The sequence below is a fragment of the Thunnus thynnus genome, chromosome 11 (assembly GCF_963924715.1).
Source record: "Thunnus thynnus chromosome 11, fThuThy2.1, whole genome shotgun sequence".
Taxonomy (NCBI): Eukaryota; Metazoa; Chordata; class Actinopteri; order Scombriformes; family Scombridae; genus Thunnus; species Thunnus thynnus.
The window spans coordinates 27,029,312-27,047,589 of record NC_089527.1 but is presented as its reverse complement, the minus strand read 5'-3'; the positions used below and the strand labels follow the sequence as shown (position 1 = coordinate 27,047,589).

The 18,278-nt window shown below is 42.7% G+C and overlaps 1 protein-coding gene across 2 annotated transcripts; it reads right to left on the bottom strand.

The window, feature by feature from the left end:
• Nucleotides 1-3,107: 3,107 nt before the first annotated feature.
• On the bottom strand, nt 3,108-14,699 carry etv5a (ETS variant transcription factor 5a). 2 transcript variants are annotated; one of them, XM_067604227.1, is made up of 13 exons: nt 14,539-14,699; nt 12,756-12,893; nt 12,448-12,541; nt 12,240-12,287; nt 11,552-11,602; nt 9,432-9,555; nt 9,032-9,334; nt 8,587-8,909; nt 6,779-6,841; nt 6,271-6,339; nt 5,819-5,988; nt 5,592-5,699; nt 3,108-5,179 (listed from the first exon to the last, which is right to left on the bottom strand). In XM_067604227.1, the coding sequence occupies exons 2-13, from the start codon at nt 12,801-12,803 to the stop codon at nt 4,949-4,951; spliced, it is 1,632 nt and encodes a 543-aa protein (XP_067460328.1). In that variant the 5' UTR covers nt 12,804-12,893; nt 14,539-14,699; the 3' UTR covers nt 3,108-4,948. The 2 variants fall into 2 exon arrangements, with proteins under 2 accessions (XP_067460328.1, XP_067460329.1); XM_067604228.1 differs by having other exon boundaries at nt 5,598-5,699.
• Nucleotides 14,700-18,278: the final 3,579 nt, after the last annotated feature.

The following is an 18,278-nucleotide window of genomic DNA, read 5'->3' as shown; positions in this document are numbered from 1 at the left end:
TTATTGTGGAAAAAGCTAGTAAGTAAACCTTGAGTTGAAAGTAGTAGTAAGTGCACCTTGAGATAAGATTAAAAAAAAAAAAAATCAAACTACTGTTTCTAAGCCCAGGAATGAACTTGAGATATTTGTGACAGTGATGCATTGCATGTTCTATCTAAGTCTGACAGGAGGTGTCTTTTAAGAATTCACTTCTAAAGGTGTAAATATTCATATTTTATTTATTTAACAATAGGCACTCCTACTGTTGTGTAATCATCAGGCACTGCTCAATAAATAACCAAGAGAGGAGTGGAGAAGTGTTTTCTGAAGTGTTGTAGACAGTTGGTGAAAGAGCATAAAATGCATTAATTTCTGCAACAATGTTGCACTGCTGTGATCTGATCTGATATGATTCTATCAAGAACAACATACACGGTACAATGGTTTAAAATGTCCTTTACTTAAATGGACTCTTTTTGAATATATTATCATTCATCATTTTTAGTATATATATAAACTAATTTGATCGACAATATCTCCACCATTTGTAGAGATTCACTTGAAGTGGACTTTTCTAAATTTGGCATGTTTCAGGCTACCCATACCAACTCCTTAAAGAAGACAAAAACACAAAGGCTACCTAGGAGTAGAATTTATCCAAAAAAAAAAAAAAATCTGTTATGCATGATGGCAACAACTATACTCACACTTGCAACTCATACACATGCAATAGGCACCTCCCATGACCACACTAAAAGGCCTTTCATAGCATTCAGAGGCACTCTGCCCTCTCAATCAATGGAAAGTTGCCTGCCAGGCTGTGTTACTGGAGACCAGAGCTTAGCTTTTACACTGTGGTTTGATAAGGCTTTCACTCAACAGCAGGCAGAGTGCTGCTGGCCATCTAAACGGTGCCTGAGTCTAAAGCTTCACACTTTTATCACACACTGTACCAGATACCATCATGACATGAATTTCAGTTCAAGACATACTGTAAGAACGACTACACATGCCTCAAGGAAGAATTTTGTATGTTAGGAAATCTTAAATGAGTTGTTAAAATGAAACAAATATTACAAGATAGTTGCAAAACACCACACAACTTGCAAGTCTTCAACTAATGGTCACACACAATAAAACAAACAAGCTAATCAAATGACACTGACTGCACAAGCTTAAGACTCAACTCAGATCCTAGATATAATAATACTAAAGTCTACTATAGATATATCCATGTACATGACATTAATAAAACAGAGGTTTGTACAAACACTCAGCCCCATTTCAGATGGCACCACAAAAGATAGAACGAGGAAATAAATATTGAACATTAAAAGACTAAAAGGGAAAAATACATTTTGAAAGGGAAAAATACTAGAGGTCCCAGATTTCTATATCCAGTTTGCAATTTTAGCACAATATTAGGAATCTTTGGCTGTAATAAAAGTATACAATTTGGACATTCTGTATTAATGGTACATAGTCCCATATTCCACACAATCACAATCCCAACATTTTTGGTGATTTGATGTCTATCTATTAAAGTAAGATATTGTTCAAGGCAGATGTGAGAATGTTGAATAGCTTTCTTTGATGAACACCTCTATATACTTTTTAGCCATCCTTGCAGCATGGTTCAAGGGACAGTCAGTTGGTGCACCACGACATCCATGGTCCCTAGATGATGAATTCTAATGACATTTGATGACTGTGATATCAAGTCAAAGTTTTGACTAATTTAGTGAAATAGCTCAACATCTACTAGATGGAATGGCAAAAAACTTGTTCCAGACATTCATGGTTTCCAAACGATGAGTCATAATGACTTAAGTCTTAACTTTTCTGCTAGCGCCACAAGCAAGTTGACATTTTTCATTGTAACTGAAATATCCCATGGATTGCTGTATAATTTGGTTCAGATGGTCATGGTCCCCAGAAGATAAATTGTAATAACTCTGATCCTTTGATGTTTCCTCTAGCGCCATCATCAGGTCAATGTTTCAATTTGTCCAATACTTTGGTTTATGACCAAATACCTGGAAAACTAAAGACATTTCCATCAGCCTTAGCTGTACTTTGGGTTTAGTGCTAATTAGCAAATGCTAGCATACTAACATACTAAACTAAAACTGTGAACATGGTAAACATATCTGCTAAACATCAACATGCTTTTAGCTTTTAGATCAAAGCACTACTCCAAAGTTCAACTGCACAGAGCCTCTTGTAGTCTTGTTAATACAGAAGCTGCTGGACGGACATTCTTACACCCACATTCACTTATCCTGGAGTTATCTCAGCCTGCAGATTCACTGTAACCTCATAGTCATCGTACAAGAGAGCATGTATTGGATATTTTAATATTTATGGCTTACTCTGTTCTCAGTCAGATCTAATCCTTGAACTCATGAATAATTCTACAAACTCAAATAAGCATCAAACAGCAGCATAAAGAATGTTTTCCTTTTTTGATGCATAATTACGATTTTTGAAATTAAATTTCATGCCAGGATGACATGCCAAATATGTCTTCCTGTGCATGATATTTTTAGAGCACACTGTAGGTTTATGGTATCAAATTGTGAATTATTTACTAATGAGTCTCACTTGACCATGAGAACATTAAAGAACCCATAAATATTAAAATAGTCAATCTTTTCCTACACTCAGCTACTGTGCAGTATGTGTTCACAGCAGACAAAAGCAGTGAGCAGATTTTGTTTAATGTTCAGTGATTCCAAAACTACAGTTAAACTATGTAGCCTTGTCTTTGTGCCTCAAAGACACCCAAATGTAAATCAAATGTTCCTCGTGTGGACTAATTAAAGAAGGCTTACTTGAATGAGCTTAAGCACTAATTAAAGTGTTAAGAAAATGAAGCAAATAGAGGGAGTTTTTTTTTTGTACACAGCTTCCCAGACATTCCTTAAGCACATTTGCCAAGGGTTAAAGAAGAGTAATCATTTACCTAGAAATGTGTCAGAAAGAGTCAGTATAAGCATGTGACTCAGAAATCAGTCAGGTCAAGCACAGTGACTGCCAGACCACAGCAGCCAGTCAGCTGACTGACTGCAAGCTAGAGGGGGAGAGGTGGAAGAGAAAATGATGAAACACACCATGACTGCAGGCAGTGAAGCATAGAGGACTGTTTATTGTACCCAGTACAGATTATCATAAACTCAGCAGTGTAAGAAACACATTGTGAGGGGAGGGGACTGAAGCCTATACAAGTGCAGACAATCCCTGTGCCTGGGGTGGATCCCATGATATAACGTGTGTCTTCAGTGCAGCCTTTGCTGGAACTCTGGCCTTCACACACATAGTTTACAACCCAGATAAAAACATCTTCTCATCTATTCTCCAACCCAATACAGAGGCCTCTTAAAGAAACAGTCTGCAGTAGTAGCGTCATAAAGACTGAGGATTGTTTTTTTTTTTTTTTTTTAAAAAGGTACATGTCTATTAGAGCCAGAACTATACAGCTTATACATTAAAATCAAAACAAATGCAGCCTTATAGCAAAAATATATACTTTATATAAGTTTGTCTTTGCCCCCATTCAGAAACACAGATAATGAACACAAAAAAAAAAAAAAAATGCAGAGAATATCACAAATATCTTCTTTGTCCAAAGACAGTAAAGCGATATGTTAGTGGACACACAGTCTTGAGTGATTACACCATGCAAAGAGAAGCAGAGGTCTCCTGTTGACAACTTGTGATTGTGTCCAAAAGAAGGTGTCAAATTTCACACCTTTCTTTTTTTTTTTTTGCATGCAACGTCCTGATGCTCCTGCCATACTGGTGCATCAGAGGTACTAGTACACTGCCGAGGAAACATTAAGCACCCAGACAGAAATACAAAAAAAAGGAGCAATGTGACCATTTATCATACATAATAACTTCTTCGGCTCTCATGAATTATCAACACCTCTGGGAAAATATGTACTTGCATATGCATCCCTTTTGAAATGGAGGAGATGGAGTGCTAATCATCCCTAAACTTGACCAATAAAAAAGGACCCAGCAGTGATGAACAGACATGTACTGTAAAGACTGTGGGCTCCCGCTGTGGGGTGCAGTCTCTAAAGGGGAAGCAGATACAATCTCGTACACGGGCAGAACGATTAAAGAACACAACATTTACACGAGAGAGCAGCCCAACAGACTAGCCTGAAGTACAGCGACACCCCAGGATCCTGAGAGCTCTGGGTCTCTAAAGTCTCAACAAAATTGTGGAACAGCTGGCATATTAAAAAAAAAATTGTCATCATATCTACAGAAAAGAAGCTGATTTGTGGGTTCAGAATATGTTGTGTGTGTGTTTTTTTTTTTTTTTTGTCAATCCATGTTTGAGAAATTAAAGCCCTTTCACGGATCTTATAGTTAAGATGTGGTGACATAAAAATGGGGGGACCCAAAAAAGGCAACTATAGAATAGTGCTGCATTTAGAATATCTCATTAGATTTTAAAAGATTTCTCTCTGTTATTTGATTGTTTTTTAAGAAAATCAGATTGTCACAAAATCAAAAATGTAACAACTCTCGCAGTCTTGTACAAAGGGGGGGTCTGTCAGTTCATTTAAAGTTGGCGGCCCGAGGCCTTCTTGCTTCGTTTGGTCTCCATATCAGCAGCAGCCTCCTTGCCTTACTTCATGAAGCTTGTAAGGTGGGCAGAGCTACCGAGTCCAGTACACCGCCACTGGTTTCACAACCCTCTCCCTTTCTCTTGCTCTCTCTCATATGATGGTGCAGTAGAAAAGCTGTCGCAGGTTTTTCCCTCATTCATTCTTAGCTGGGGAGCTTTGAGAGTTTTAGTCTGTAAGACGGTTTTTCCAGGGAGGAGGAGAGCGCAAGGTTTTCCCTCCAAGCTGCTCAGCAGTTCCAGCTCTGGATTTTAAGAGTGGGCGTTGAGAGACTTTGGGAGTGTTTGCGTGTACATGTGTGTTGTGCATCAGGACCCCGCTGCATGTTAGTAGCCGTAGCCGTCTGGGAAGGGCAAGCCTGCCACGCACTGCTCCCCAGCGTCCAGCAGATAGGGAGCGGTGTCGTCGTAATGGGTGAGGGGCACAGTGTCGTCGTCCAGCCCCGGCAGGCTATCCGGGTCGGCCTTCAGGTTGGGCCTCTGGTTGTCGGGGAAGGCCATGGAGAAGAGAGCCTCGGGATCGCACACGAACTTGTACACGTACCTCTCACCAGCAACCTGGGAAGCAGAGGTCAGAAAAAAAAAACATATTTAAATCACATGAAACTTCTTTGGTTAATACTTCTTGTGGATTTTGAGTGCACGCATATTTGTGAACCATGTTTAGTTTCCTTGACTTCCCATAATCTGACGTATCCACCCATACTCTAATTTTCAGGTCAAATTTGAGACTTGTTCTGATTGGTTGGAAATCTCAGGCTTTAAGCACCATAACATAATATAAATAGACTAATGTATTTAGTAGAAGGGGAGATGAAGCCTGTGGGCTTGGATTCACTGGCACTTGTTAGCAACTGCTATACCCTACACCCTTACACTTGTAATCAAATATCACTATTTTAGCCCCATTTCGCACACAGAATGCTTGGGAAAGAGGGTGGAGGGAAAGAAAAGAAAAGGGTGAACGTGCCTTTACCTTCTGCATGATGCCCTTCTCGTAGTAGTAACGCAGGGAGCGGCTCAGCTTGTCGTAGTTCATGGCCGGTCTGTTCTTCTGGATGCCCCAGCGACGAGCCACCTAAGGCCAAAAGAGACACACAGAGATAGATTACAAACTAAGTAGTGCAAATGGAAAATGTTTATGTGCATAAAACTAGTCAGAAAACACGAGTGCAGTAGTTGACAGCAGGGACTGACCTCCTCAGGCTCAATGAGTTTGAACTCCATGCCACGACCGGTCCAGGCAATGAAGTGGCCATTAGCCGGGTCATCCAGCAAAGTGACCAGGAACTGCCAGAGCTGCAGGGAGCCACGACGCTGGTAGGGGGGTCCATCTCGATAGACAGAGGGTTCCTGTTTTACTTTACCTGCGAGTGGAAGAGGAGGGAAAAGGATAGAGGAGGGAGTATAGAAAGATACAAAGAGGCAGAAGAGGAAAAAGAGAGAGAAAAAAGTGTCAGTCAGCTCTGTACTCCACCACGGCCACAGTGTGGTGAGACATTCCTGCCAGATGGTAACTGTGAAGTGGACTCGCTGTTCATTATGCACCATGAGCAGTCAAAAGACTGGACTCAGAAAACGCTCACAGTGGCCCACTTTATGAGGATACAATATCTAGTACTTAATATTGAAAGTTTCTTGAGTCTCACCTTCTAATCTTTCGGGGACCACACAGGTATCATCAAAGTACAGGTGAGGATCTCTGTCAAAGGAGAAGCCTTGAAGAAAAAAAAAAAAAAAGACAGAAAAGCAGAGTTAATAAGATAGGAGTGTAAGAGCATATAGAGCGTGGGAAACAGGCTGTTGCTCTGAGACGAAGGCCAGTGGCCACGCTCTACCCAGTAATCCAAAGCTAAATAGCTAGGCAGCTTCCCAAGAGTGGAAGCTTGTACTGTGCTGAGCTTCTGCGAGCTGCTGATGTGAGAAATGTACTGTATGTGTGGAGCGGCTACACAGGATTCATTGATAGATTCACTTCCCCTTGAGCTGTCATTTGAATGCTGCTGACCGCTATTCTTTCGCCCGGCAGTCACCCATGCTGAGCTTTCAGCAGCTCAATAAGTCACACGGCTCAGGGTCACAAAGACTTCACTAATGAAATTATTCATACACCCGAGAGATGAAAAAGACAAAAACAACAAAATAATCTGAACTTACTTTCATGGTTATTTTGGTAGAAGCTCCCCGCTCTCCCAAATGATGACTGACAGTTAGGCACTTCTGTAAACAAAGAAGATGGGTGTGTAAATTTAGACCAGAGACATCCCAACCTCACTGTCATATCAAATGTGCAATACATCAAAATCCACCTCGCAGCTGACAGATATATTTGGACCAGTGCCACTGTGTATAAAGATACATAGCTTTGATATAGTATCTTCACTTTGTACAGTCCAAGCTATATTAGTGTGTGAAGTCATATTGATAAATATATAGAATAGGAAGAAAAGTTGTTTTTCTGTCCAGTCACTGGCCATGTTCTGTAGCTCCAACAGCTGCCCAGTCTCTCTCTCTCTCTCTCTCTCTCTCTCTCTCTCTCTCTCTCTCTCACACACACACTGGAGTGGACTAAAGCCCAGATCTGAGTACCCTGCACAGCACACAACATCCCTCGCATGTCTACCAAGCCTTTAAACAGGATTAGCACCATGGCTGCTGTATTAAATCTCAATGACAATCAAGTTATAGCAGTCCTCCCCCCTGAGGGGTCAAGGCCTGTCTTCCGTTCACAGTGTCTCTGCGGTGCATACCAACCCCTCCACCCTCAGCCATTATTTCTGTTTCCTGTCTACTGATAAGACAACCAGAGATCAATCTTGAGCGAAGTGTTTCCTCAAGTCTCTGCCCCTTCTTGTCCTCACTTGAGGAAAGAGTCTTACCATGCAAGCAGAGAGAGAGAGAAAAAAAAAAGAGGGAATCAAAGAAACACGTGCATGGATTCAAATTGGGGCTTTAGATCTACATCAATGGTTTTGGCACAGTCTGTAGACCACCAACACTGGGGGAACAATATGTCCCACGTCAGTATGCTGAACATGCGCATCCTCCATCCATCTAGAGATGCTAGGCCTGTGACGTAGGTATTTAAAGGCCATAAGAAGCTAAGAGGATTTGTCATTACATCACTGACCGGCCAGCCGGTCACCCACCACGCAGAAAAGGAATGAGAGTATACGAGAGAGAGTGTGCGAGAAAAGATAAATTTTAAAAAAAAAGTTGCAGCATTTCATGAAATGAGGATGTTAATGCAGCAGAGCAGGGACAACAGCTGGGTGTGTGGGCGTTAGGATCAAACAATGTACCAACAGTCGCTCTTGCTTGTTTGATTTATGCCATGTGAGTAAACAGCATTTCTGCCTTTGCTGTTTACCAAGGCTTTTTGGAGAGGACTGACACTGTTCGGGCCCTTGGGTATCCTGCACAATCAAGCAGAGAATTTCCAGGCTTTTACTTTATGATCAACTCGCCGCGCTGCAGGTCATTAAGTCCTCTGGGGGTACTGGCCTAGATCTATTCCAGGTAGGCTCAGTGAAGAGGTTTTCTGCACCTGGCTGGATGACCCATTTACTTTTTGCCCTTAGAGGCTTAGGCTGAGCTAAAAGACCCACTTTTACTTTACCGGCGTGACTTGGGAGGAGTGATGCAGATCAGGCTTTGAGAGTGTGTGTGTGTGTGCGTGTGAAAAGAGCACCTGTGTGTGCCCAGGCCTCTGCTGCATGCTAAAACTCACAGTCATGTGTCAGTCGCCAGAACAAACATGGCTGGGCACATTCCTCACCCTCTGCCTGCTCTACTTACACACGGCCCTGGACAATTACTTTCACACAGCTAGCTAGGGACTTCCTCGCTCAATGAGAAAGAGGGGGGGGGGGGGGGGGGGGGATGCAGAAAGTTCCGCGGGGACATCTGGAGGACTCATCTCAACTCATATTAGGAACCGATCTTCAAATAGCTTCGCTACTCACCAGAATCAAAGCAGAAGTCACGAGGCTCCGGCTTGATGGCCATTGGATGGAAAGCAGCCTGACGTGGCGGGCACGGGGGTGGACCCGGGGGGCCCATGGTGGGGACGCCCTGCTCGGTGTATCGTGGGTCGATGAGCTCCTGCTTGAAACCCTGGGGAGGCACGGCCACCAGGGGCTCTGACATCTGCCGGTGGTACGGTGGCCGGCCTTCACGTGGCAGACTGTTGTTACTGTTGCTGGGGGGCTGCGGCAAGAACTGAGGGCGCCCTTGACTCTCTGACGGGGGAAAAGGTAGACATGGCTCTGACATCTGCCTCTGGAACCTAAACACGAAGGGGGAAGAGGCGAGACGGTGTGATTAAGTATTTCGGACACTTAATGAAACACTGACAACAAATGTCTCACAGCTGGCTAAGGAGGCTCAGCTCTGCGTGGAGTCGCTCACCTGTGCTCAGGTGTGAAGTTGTTGGCATCCTGGCTGATCAGCGCACAGGGCACGGCGAAGGGCGGGCTGTGGCTGTGGACTGGGAGTGCTTGCTGGTTGGGTGGGCCTGCACTCGTTGTTATTGGCTGTTGTACGCGCACTGGATGCTGCCCTGGATTCGGATTGGCTACATGGGGATGAGGGGGAGGGGTCTGCTCGCTCAGTGGGTGCGTTCCTGCTGTGCTGGTGGGGCCGCAAGGAGAGACTGGTGTGGAGGGAGGAGTTAATGGCTTGAACCCAGGAGTGGGCTTCCTGTCACAGGCACTGTGGATAAAGAGATGAGGCGACATCAATCAGAGAGGGATAATCGATACGCTATCCTGCGGGTGCTTTTATTGTCTTGGTATGAGCAGAGCTGTACCTGTAGCTGTAAAGGCACTTCTCTCCGTAGGGCATGGGACTCCTCTCCTGGTGGCAGGGAGAAAGCTCTTTGGAGGGAGTCAGCTCTCGTTTGATCTTGGCTGGTGGCGGGCCATGAAACATCACTAAATAGAAGGAGACACACAGAGAAACAACACGATTGAGTGCATTAGATAAACTCCAGATATCACCAATGTAATTGAATCCATAAACAGAAGTACAGCAGTTATCTTAACCACATTTAGAACTGATGGATAAACGGATGCTTGGACAATGTCTGCGTATTCCCCCGACTGACAGAGCCACTTAGCAGCTATTTATCATCTGCCTTAATGATGGTCGACTCCGCTCTCTGAAAACAACCATCTATCTAGCACTGCTACTGTAGGTAGCAAGATACTAACTGCACTATACACACAAAAGCTATCAAACTTCTCGTCTGATTTCCATTAGGGCAGGCCAATACCAATACCCATGAATCAGTGTGGCTGTAATCTAATGGTGCTGAATGATTTTCTTCTCCCGTGCTGTAACCATTAGACACTAGCTGCAGCTTTCTGAGTATCGGCTGCAGTTTCCGGGGCGCCACATAATAGCCAAGCAGAAACTAGATCCCTGGGCACAGAGGAGCGGGAGCCAAATAAATCACCAAGGGTGCTGATGGACCTAAGTAGAGCTAACAATGGGCACGTGAGCTTCCCTGTGTGCGCTGTGAAACCCTAATGGCTCAAGTGAGATTCCTCACACAGAGAGAAAAGTAAATAATGAGGAGATTAGGCATCTTTTACTCTGAACTGGTGCAAGGGGGTAGATTAACAGACAGGCTGCCTACATGCAAACTCATACCCATCACATATCTCCTATAAACTGAGAGCGCCCTCTCTACTCCGGAGCAAATTATATATAGTTCAAGCCTGGGTAAGGGAACGAGTGCTTCACCATGTGATGTCCAACTGACTGTGTAGCTCATATCGGCAAATCTGGGCTTGGTGAATAGGCAAGTTGTAAGAGAGAATGGCCTGCAGCCTGGCAACAGTAGCAATTGCCAAACTCACACATAGCCCCAAATATACACACACACACCATACTGTAAGCACAAGGTTAAGCACTATACCACAAACACTCTTTACAGTGAGCTGACTACATATACACACAACCTTTAATGGGCCCCTGTCTACAAGAACATACTGTACATCTCAATGCATTCACCTCAATAATATGTTGCAGGACTGCAGGCTGGTGGTCAGTCTGCAGCTCACTGTTCCACATTAACCAAGATTTAAAAGGCAGCCCTGACAAAGACAGGCAGCAACCACACCCTGTCTCCACCTCCTACGCATCAGACGAAAACATAAACTCAGAAAGACAGAGGGGAGGGTGGGGGGTGGGGGGTCATAAAATGCTCCATTGGGCATAATTCAAATACATCCCTCTGTTGCAGCCTAAAGACGATACACAGAGACAAACAGGAGCATGTTGGGGATGTGAGTTTTTGGGGGAGCAGGAGTGAAACAGGCAGACAGGCAGCTCTGGAGCTGTCCTATCCACTGGAATCTAGCCCACTCCAGCAGCAGGGCCCGAGTGCGGGAAAGTGTGAAATCAGATTAGGAGCTTGGCTCATGTGATGCCCCATGCCAATCGGCTGATTAAACTCAAAATGGTGGAGAGGGAGAGAGAGAGAGAGGGAGAGAGAGAGAGAGAGCTCTTTCCCAAAGCTGTGTTTGGAAGACAATGAATTGTGTTTGTCATCGGCAGGATGAAGAAATCTTAATAAAAGAGGAGTGACCTGGACGTCTGGTCAGGGACAGTAACTCATAAAGAATAAGCACTTTTTTCCTCAAATTAAAAAAAAAAAAGTGAATACAGTTGTCATAGTGGTGCATAATTCTGATGCACTGCTGCAAAACCTACCCTGATATTCAGCCTGAATTGCTACTGCTATTTCAAAAAAAAAAATCATAGATGTGGGCAGCAATGCAGAGGTCTGGAGCCAGGCAAGGATAAAACATCCTAATCATGACCGGGGGTTGACTGATATTTTTTAAAAAGGCAGTTACAGAATCCCTTCAGGGGACACATACAGACTAACAATAATCAGAGTTGAACAATAGAAGTACTCACAGCTATCCGACTGGAAATCTGGGACAAACTGCTCGTCATCAGGCACCTGGGCTGTGAAGATAAAGGAGAGAGTCGCACAAGTGAGAAAAAGCAACCACGGACCCCTTTAGAGCTCTTTATAGCTATCAGCTTAACACCTTTATGTGCCAGAAAAGTGTGGGCAAAAAGGCGAAACAACGGAAAGTAAAATAATAAAAATCTGCTGGTTAGTTTCTTGTAGAGTATCTTAAACATTAAAAATGTTTAAAAAGAGTAATCCAACAGAGAAAAGGAGGAGGTGAGCAACTGTTGAAAGCTGTTTTTAGTGTTTTTGGGTAAGACAAAAACAGTCTTGGTCAGCAGTTTCTCATGTGTAGGACTTTGCTCTTCTTGCTCTAATTGCTAACACAAAAATAGGAATGTTTCACATTCTCGTCAAGTTAATCTTCAATCTCCAAAACTTGCCCAATTTCAACTCGTTCACCATTTAGAAACAAAGGACCAAAAGATAAGAGATGTTTCCTCAACATTACAAAAACACACTCTTGTAGTGGATGTATATTAGAAGTAAAATGTGTAGCTTTCAAAAAACAGAATAAATCCACTGCCTTGTTTAACAGATGAAGGACTCAACCTTCTTATGCCAACAGGCAGATAAACATAAAAACACTTCTTCTGGAGGATAAAATAAAATAACTGTAGAACTCACCTTCTGCAATCCAGATCTCTTGCAGTTGACTGAGGTCTTGGAAGAGTTCTGCAAAATCAAGATGTGAAAGATACTGAGCAGAGGTTCCTGATTTCATTGTGAATCTAATTACAAGTTAAAACACAGTAATTACAGGGATACACCTCCCACGTATTGTAGCGGCATCGAAAATATGCACTTGTTCCGTTCATTCACATCAGCGACGTACCTTCTGTGTCCTGGGCGAGTTCTGTGTCGACAAATTTCCTTTTCCTGTCGTTCAGAGGCCTGTTGTGAGATGGTTCCTCTACATGAGACTTGTGCTGTTGGAAAGGAGAAGATGTAGAAAATGTCAGGAAGATGTCACTTCCCTCCTTGTGGTCAATGCAGATGGTATATAAAGTGTACTATGAATAGGTCTGCCATTCAAATAAATGCACAGTGATCTACAGTGACCACAAGGAGCTCCATCCATAATAAGGAGCCATGGGTTGAATGTGAGGATGTGATGTTCAAGGCTGGCATGTGTCCACTTACACTGGGTGGGACCATAAATGGGACTTGCTGGTCATAGAATCCGTCCATGTTATCTGGGTGATTGGGGGCTCCGATATTGGGGGGGGAGGGGGAGGTGTTCGCTTTAAAGCGACAGCGCCTGGGTCGCTTTGTGGGTCACTGGAGAACACAAAATTGGAAGAGGACACATACAGCAGTTGTTACAAGGCTTCAAAATGAGCTGTATAATACCTCCGTAGCAGGAAGCACAGCATGAGAGCGCAGACCAAAAATAATGCAATAAGAAGAGTTTTTTTTTTGTCAGACTGAGTTAACCTCTATTGTCATTTTTGAGGTCACACTGGCCACCATCTTCTCTCAGCCCTTTATTTAACAACAAACAGCTCTTTGAACTGAGCCATGCAGAGTTAGAGGAAGTAGTGTAAACACAGCGTCATAATGGAACACATGTAATACAGTTATATAAGCTCACTGGCCATCTGTGGGCACTTTCCACTATAATCAGCTTGGAGATTTTGAGTAAAAGACTCGGGAAAGATGAGTCCTCACCCTTGGAGTCTGTGGTGTGTACTACAAAGCAAAGCTCCTCGTACTAGACAGAAAAAAAGGCCATTCAAAGAGTTAATTAGTGCCTTACAGAAGCTTGAACTTAATTGTGGGTGACAATAATGCTGTTACAATTGGCAGGAGCTGAACTCCCTGCTCTTGCGCACACTTTGAAACAACAAAAGTTCCCTATAAACAACAATAACATACAGCCAAGGCACTAACACTGCCTTCTATTCTCACTTCTCCCTCAGCAGAGTGATATGACTCACTCCCCTATCTCTTGTTAATGGATGACGAAGAAAGGATAGCTGCTGGGCAATTATTACAGGCGCCGAGCACACATTGCACTTATACCATTAGCACTCACTGTACGTGCGTTCATGTGGCGCCACGTTCACAAAACATGTCAATCAAGAGCAGAAAGTTAACATTTAACAATTTCAAAGGCTCTGACCTGATAATTACAAAGATTAGTTAAAATAAGGCGAACAGTGAGTATAATTTTCCTGCCAGTGGTCAGATTTTTTAAAAGAACATGTATTTAAATATGAGGCAAAAAGTTACTTTAGTATGATAAACAACTACAGTAATGATCTACTAGTGTTTTATGACAACCGCGTCGACTATAGAAATATTAGAGAATTAATAATGTAGAATGTGGTCCCTAAACGCACCAAAAAGTTTACCACATACAGCTAATAGTCTGTCACGTTTACATCCACTGGGGAATAAAAGAAAGTCAACTATCAAAGTTCAGACCAACTTTCAACAACAAATATACATTTCGGTGATACTTTTTCTTCTCGGCTGAGGCTGGGGGCCCGTCGCTGGGGGACGAAGATCACCCGACACCCCCTCTACTCCTCCTCCCCGCCCTTCCCCCACCCATCCCTCCCTTCTCTCCCTTGTTTTTCTCAATGAAGTGAAACTCGATCCGTGTGGAAACAGAGGGAGGAAAAAAATGGCCCGTCCATTCATAAAAAAAAAAATCACAAACAGTCGCCTGACCCCGCTGATAAGCCAAAGCCAATATCCACGCAGATAAACCACAGCGCACGCGGGGCTTAAATACGACCTATGGCGTCCATTTTTATAAATATAAGCGAACACAACAATGGTTACCTAAGTAAAGATCTTTAAATAAGATGGCGTTGAGCTCGTTTGTAGTCTACAAGAGCCTGAGAGGAATATAGCCTATGGCCATAACGCGCCTCCATAAAAGCAAGTTCTCGCCGAAATAAATATTACAGCTTACCTTGTTTGTGTATATAAACGTCCTCTATCCCGAAAAAATGCGGTAGAAATGTCCACAGATACAAAGAAAAACAAAACAACGTGTGTCGATAGTCGTGTAGCCGTCTGCGCACTGATAAACTGATGTTCCTCCTTCGACTCACAAAACTTGACTGAGCTTTTCGTTAATGGCCCGGTCGGTTTTCCCTTGGGCTCAAGCTGCACGAAGAGACACACGCTGATTGGTCGATTTTCCCTGTCCATTATAGGAGTAGCCAATGACCTCCCGGGTGCTAATGAATTATGCATTAGGTCCTGTTTGGCCAATCACAGCGCAGCACTGTCCTATTTTTATGAATGGCTGGATTTCATTCACATTTTTTCAACCTTCAATGCCAAGTAGCGCTCGTTAAAGGGCCAGCTGCCGTGGAAATATATTAAGGAGCAGCAACTAGCCTATACAGAGACTGCTGTATGGCAACGTCAGTGTCACGCTGACTTTCCCTAGACTCTAATCATAGATTATTACACAATAAGAACAAATTGGATTTGTAACTGTGCCATTGCCTTTGACACACTATATCTTATTGAACATACAATGAAGGTCTACATTTAAAGTTAATCAGTGGCAATATATTTGTGTTTCAGAAGAGTGACGCACATTTCTGAGCATTAATATGAATTGTGAAGAAGACAATGAATGCATTATAGAAATTACAGAGGAGCTCAGACCATAAATGTTGCATCTGAAATACTGCTGTCATTACTGGCTTTGTTTAAATATATTACTTGTTTGTTTATTTTCTAATAGCTGGAAAGCTGATTTTTCTGTCTACAGCCACCCTAAGCCCGCATAACTGCTGGTGATAGCATAAAATATGTATAGACATGTTGATGCCAGAATGTGGTAATTAACTTTGGTGTCCAGCTGACCTTTCACCTAGCACCATTACTACTGTTTGTATTCAGTTTTCTATTTGCAGCCTGATCATCCTTTTATACAGTTCAAAGAGAGTTTCCATTCTTACTGCTTTTAGTGTGAATGTTCTTTTACTTTTCTATGTTTGTAATTTACATCATGTTAATATAGTATCCAGGGCCATAGCCAGGATTCTGGAAATACTGAGGTCATGAATCCAAGTTTCCCTCAGTGCAAGCCCCCAACCCCTGGACATTTTTGACCAGCCACCAAAAATAAAGTCTTATTATTTTTGGATCAATTTTACCATAAAAATTACAAATGCAAAGCCTTTCCAAGTTTTGACTGTCTTAAAGCATTTGAGACCAAGAAATAACCTTAGCGTGTGTGCTAACAAATATACAGTATGTGTAAACGGCTGCTCTTACCTAAAGGTTAGAGGTCATAAATAAATAACCTCGGTCATTATCACTTCAGTCACCAAATTAGGAATCCCTCCCATAAACTCTATCTCACCACAAACGTCGCTCAGTTTAAAACAAATTCCAGCAGCTGGTATGAAAACCATAATCCTCAGCAAATCCCCGCGGCCATGATGCAGAGATTATGAGACTGCTGCAGAGGCAATAATAGTATGAACACACAAACACATATAGTTATCACATAAGATACAGTACTATCTTTGTTGGTCATCCCAGAGGTCTAAGGCCAAAGGCAAACAGCTTGTCTTTCAGTATATGGAGATGTGGTGCTGAAAAATGTGTAGGTGAGAACGTTTAAAAATACCAACTGTCAAATTCAATTGTACATGTATGTGAGGCATTAAATAGCAGAAGACATATCTCAGTGAGACTATTTCAAAACCAACAGCCTGCAGGTCCACTGTATGGTGCACCTCTTCGTTGGTGCGGATGTGGTGGGTGGTCACTTGGAGGCGTGTGGAGAGTGAGCACATTGTGTTGCTGTTCTTACTCTTTCCTTAAATAAATGTGCCATATGCAAAGGGTGACAGGCTGCTTGTGTACATACCTCTCTCTCTAGATGACTGCGAGTGTGAGAGTGGGTGCTGTGAAAGCATGGCAAGATTTAAAGCGCCAATTTCCTGTTCCCTTGAAGACAATCACTGTAGGTTAGTGTGACACTGACATAATGGCCAGGTCAGTGCTGCCTGCGTGCAATGTGGGCTAATCCTGATCTCAACTAAGCCAGGTGAGGATGCCGCAAAAAAAACACTACGCCTGGAACCTTTGACGCGTGATCCTTCATGTACATGTAGGGCCACCTTGCTGGTCAGACAGCAGTCTAATTCTGCCACTGTTTTGTGGGTCAAAGATCAACAGCAATGGAGAAAGTAATTTCCCCATGAGGTCCTTTTCATAGCTGTTCAGGAGCTTTTGATCATATGACAAAATCTTCTTCAGAAGATGGAGTTTGCCCAGTTGTCATGGAACTGTAGATGTTCAAATTTCTATATTTTGGAGAACCTTAAAGACTTTAAGGAACCTTAAAGACTTTAAGGTTCTCTGAAACACATTGGTTTAAAAGCTGTGGTTCAGATTTCATTGTTGATATGACTGGAACCTCAAGAACAGATACTAAAGGGACCTTGTGGTCTGATTTTTTTTCTTCAAAGACAAGAATGAACATCAAACCTCAGCCTCTGAGGCAACATGGATGAGAAGTCCTAAAAGTACTTTAAAAAAGAAGAAAAAAAAATTAATTTGAACACCTGCAATCCCATGATAACTGGGTAAACTCCATTGACTGATTAAGATCATATAATACGATCAAAAGCTTCAGAACTGCTACTAAATGGACCTTGTGGTGAGATTGTTTTCTTAAAGGACCAGTGTGTACAATTTAGTGGCATCTAGTAGTGAGGTTGCAGACAACCAATTGAATACCCCCCCTCCCCCACTTCCAAGCATGTAAGAGAACCTAGAAACTCACTAAAGGCCCTCTCTAGAGCCAGTGTTTGGTTTGTCTGTTCTGAGCTACTGTAGCAACATGGTGCTGCAACATGGTGGGCTACGTGGAAGAAGACCCACTTATTTTCATGGGATTATACACTAATTAAAACATACTCATGAATATTATATTCCATTTCTGCCAAGTCCGTTCCGCTAGATGCCACTAAATCTTACACACTGGTCCTTTAATTCTTTTTCTTCTTTTAGAATTCAAAATCTTGTATATTCTTAGTCCTCAGCCCATCAATGAAATGACCTTTAGTCTTATCACAGTAAAAATAACAGCCACTGTGGTGAAGCATAAGTAGGTGAGACCATTATAATTGAGAGTCAGTCTGTCCTATCTTGCAAATGTCTGTCAAAATGGACATTTCAAAAAGGGTTGAAATAGGAAAGTAGTGCCTTTGGGCGCAGGATGCTCTCTCAGTGAGGGACAAGATGTGACTTGCCTGCTATTAATAGCAGTTTGGGAGATAATTCTTGCCTTGTTATTTTAGCAGCCATACTCAAGAAGCCTTGCCAAAGGCAGACTCTTCTGAAGCTCAGAGTTGTGTAACCATGCTTTCTTTTATTATATCTCTCTGGTCTCTCTCCCATTCTTAATTCAATGCCTCCTTCTTCTTTGACATTTTCTCTTTCTCATCCAGATTCCTCGTCTTTCTCTCAGTCTCGCTCTGCTTTCACAGGCTCTGCAGGAAGCTACAGGGCCACAGATTAAGGCCAAAAGAAAAATGCTGGAAATTATGAGGTGCTACACACACCTCCCCTTCTTCTACTGTAATTAGCATAGCATATGTTTTCAGTAACTGTTTTCTGTGCCTCTGTCCTTTGAGGTTTCAAATGATTTTCATTCTGTGAGACAAAACACATGTG

What these genes read in the sequence shown, in the direction of transcription:
- etv5a (XM_067604227.1), bottom strand. Translation starts at nt 12,803, where the DNA reads ATGGACGGATTCTATGACCAGCAAGTCCCATTTATGGTCCCACCCAGT. An exon ending in CATTTATGGTCCCACCCAGT is followed by an intron (nt 12,542 to 12,755) that starts GTAAGTGGACAC and finishes CCTTTCCAACAG; the next exon opens with CACAAGTCTCATGTAGAGGA. An exon ending in CTACCAAAATAACCATGAAA is followed by an intron (nt 6,340 to 6,778) that starts GTAAGTTCAGAT and finishes TTTTTCTTCAAG; the next exon opens with GCTTCTCCTTTGACAGAGAT.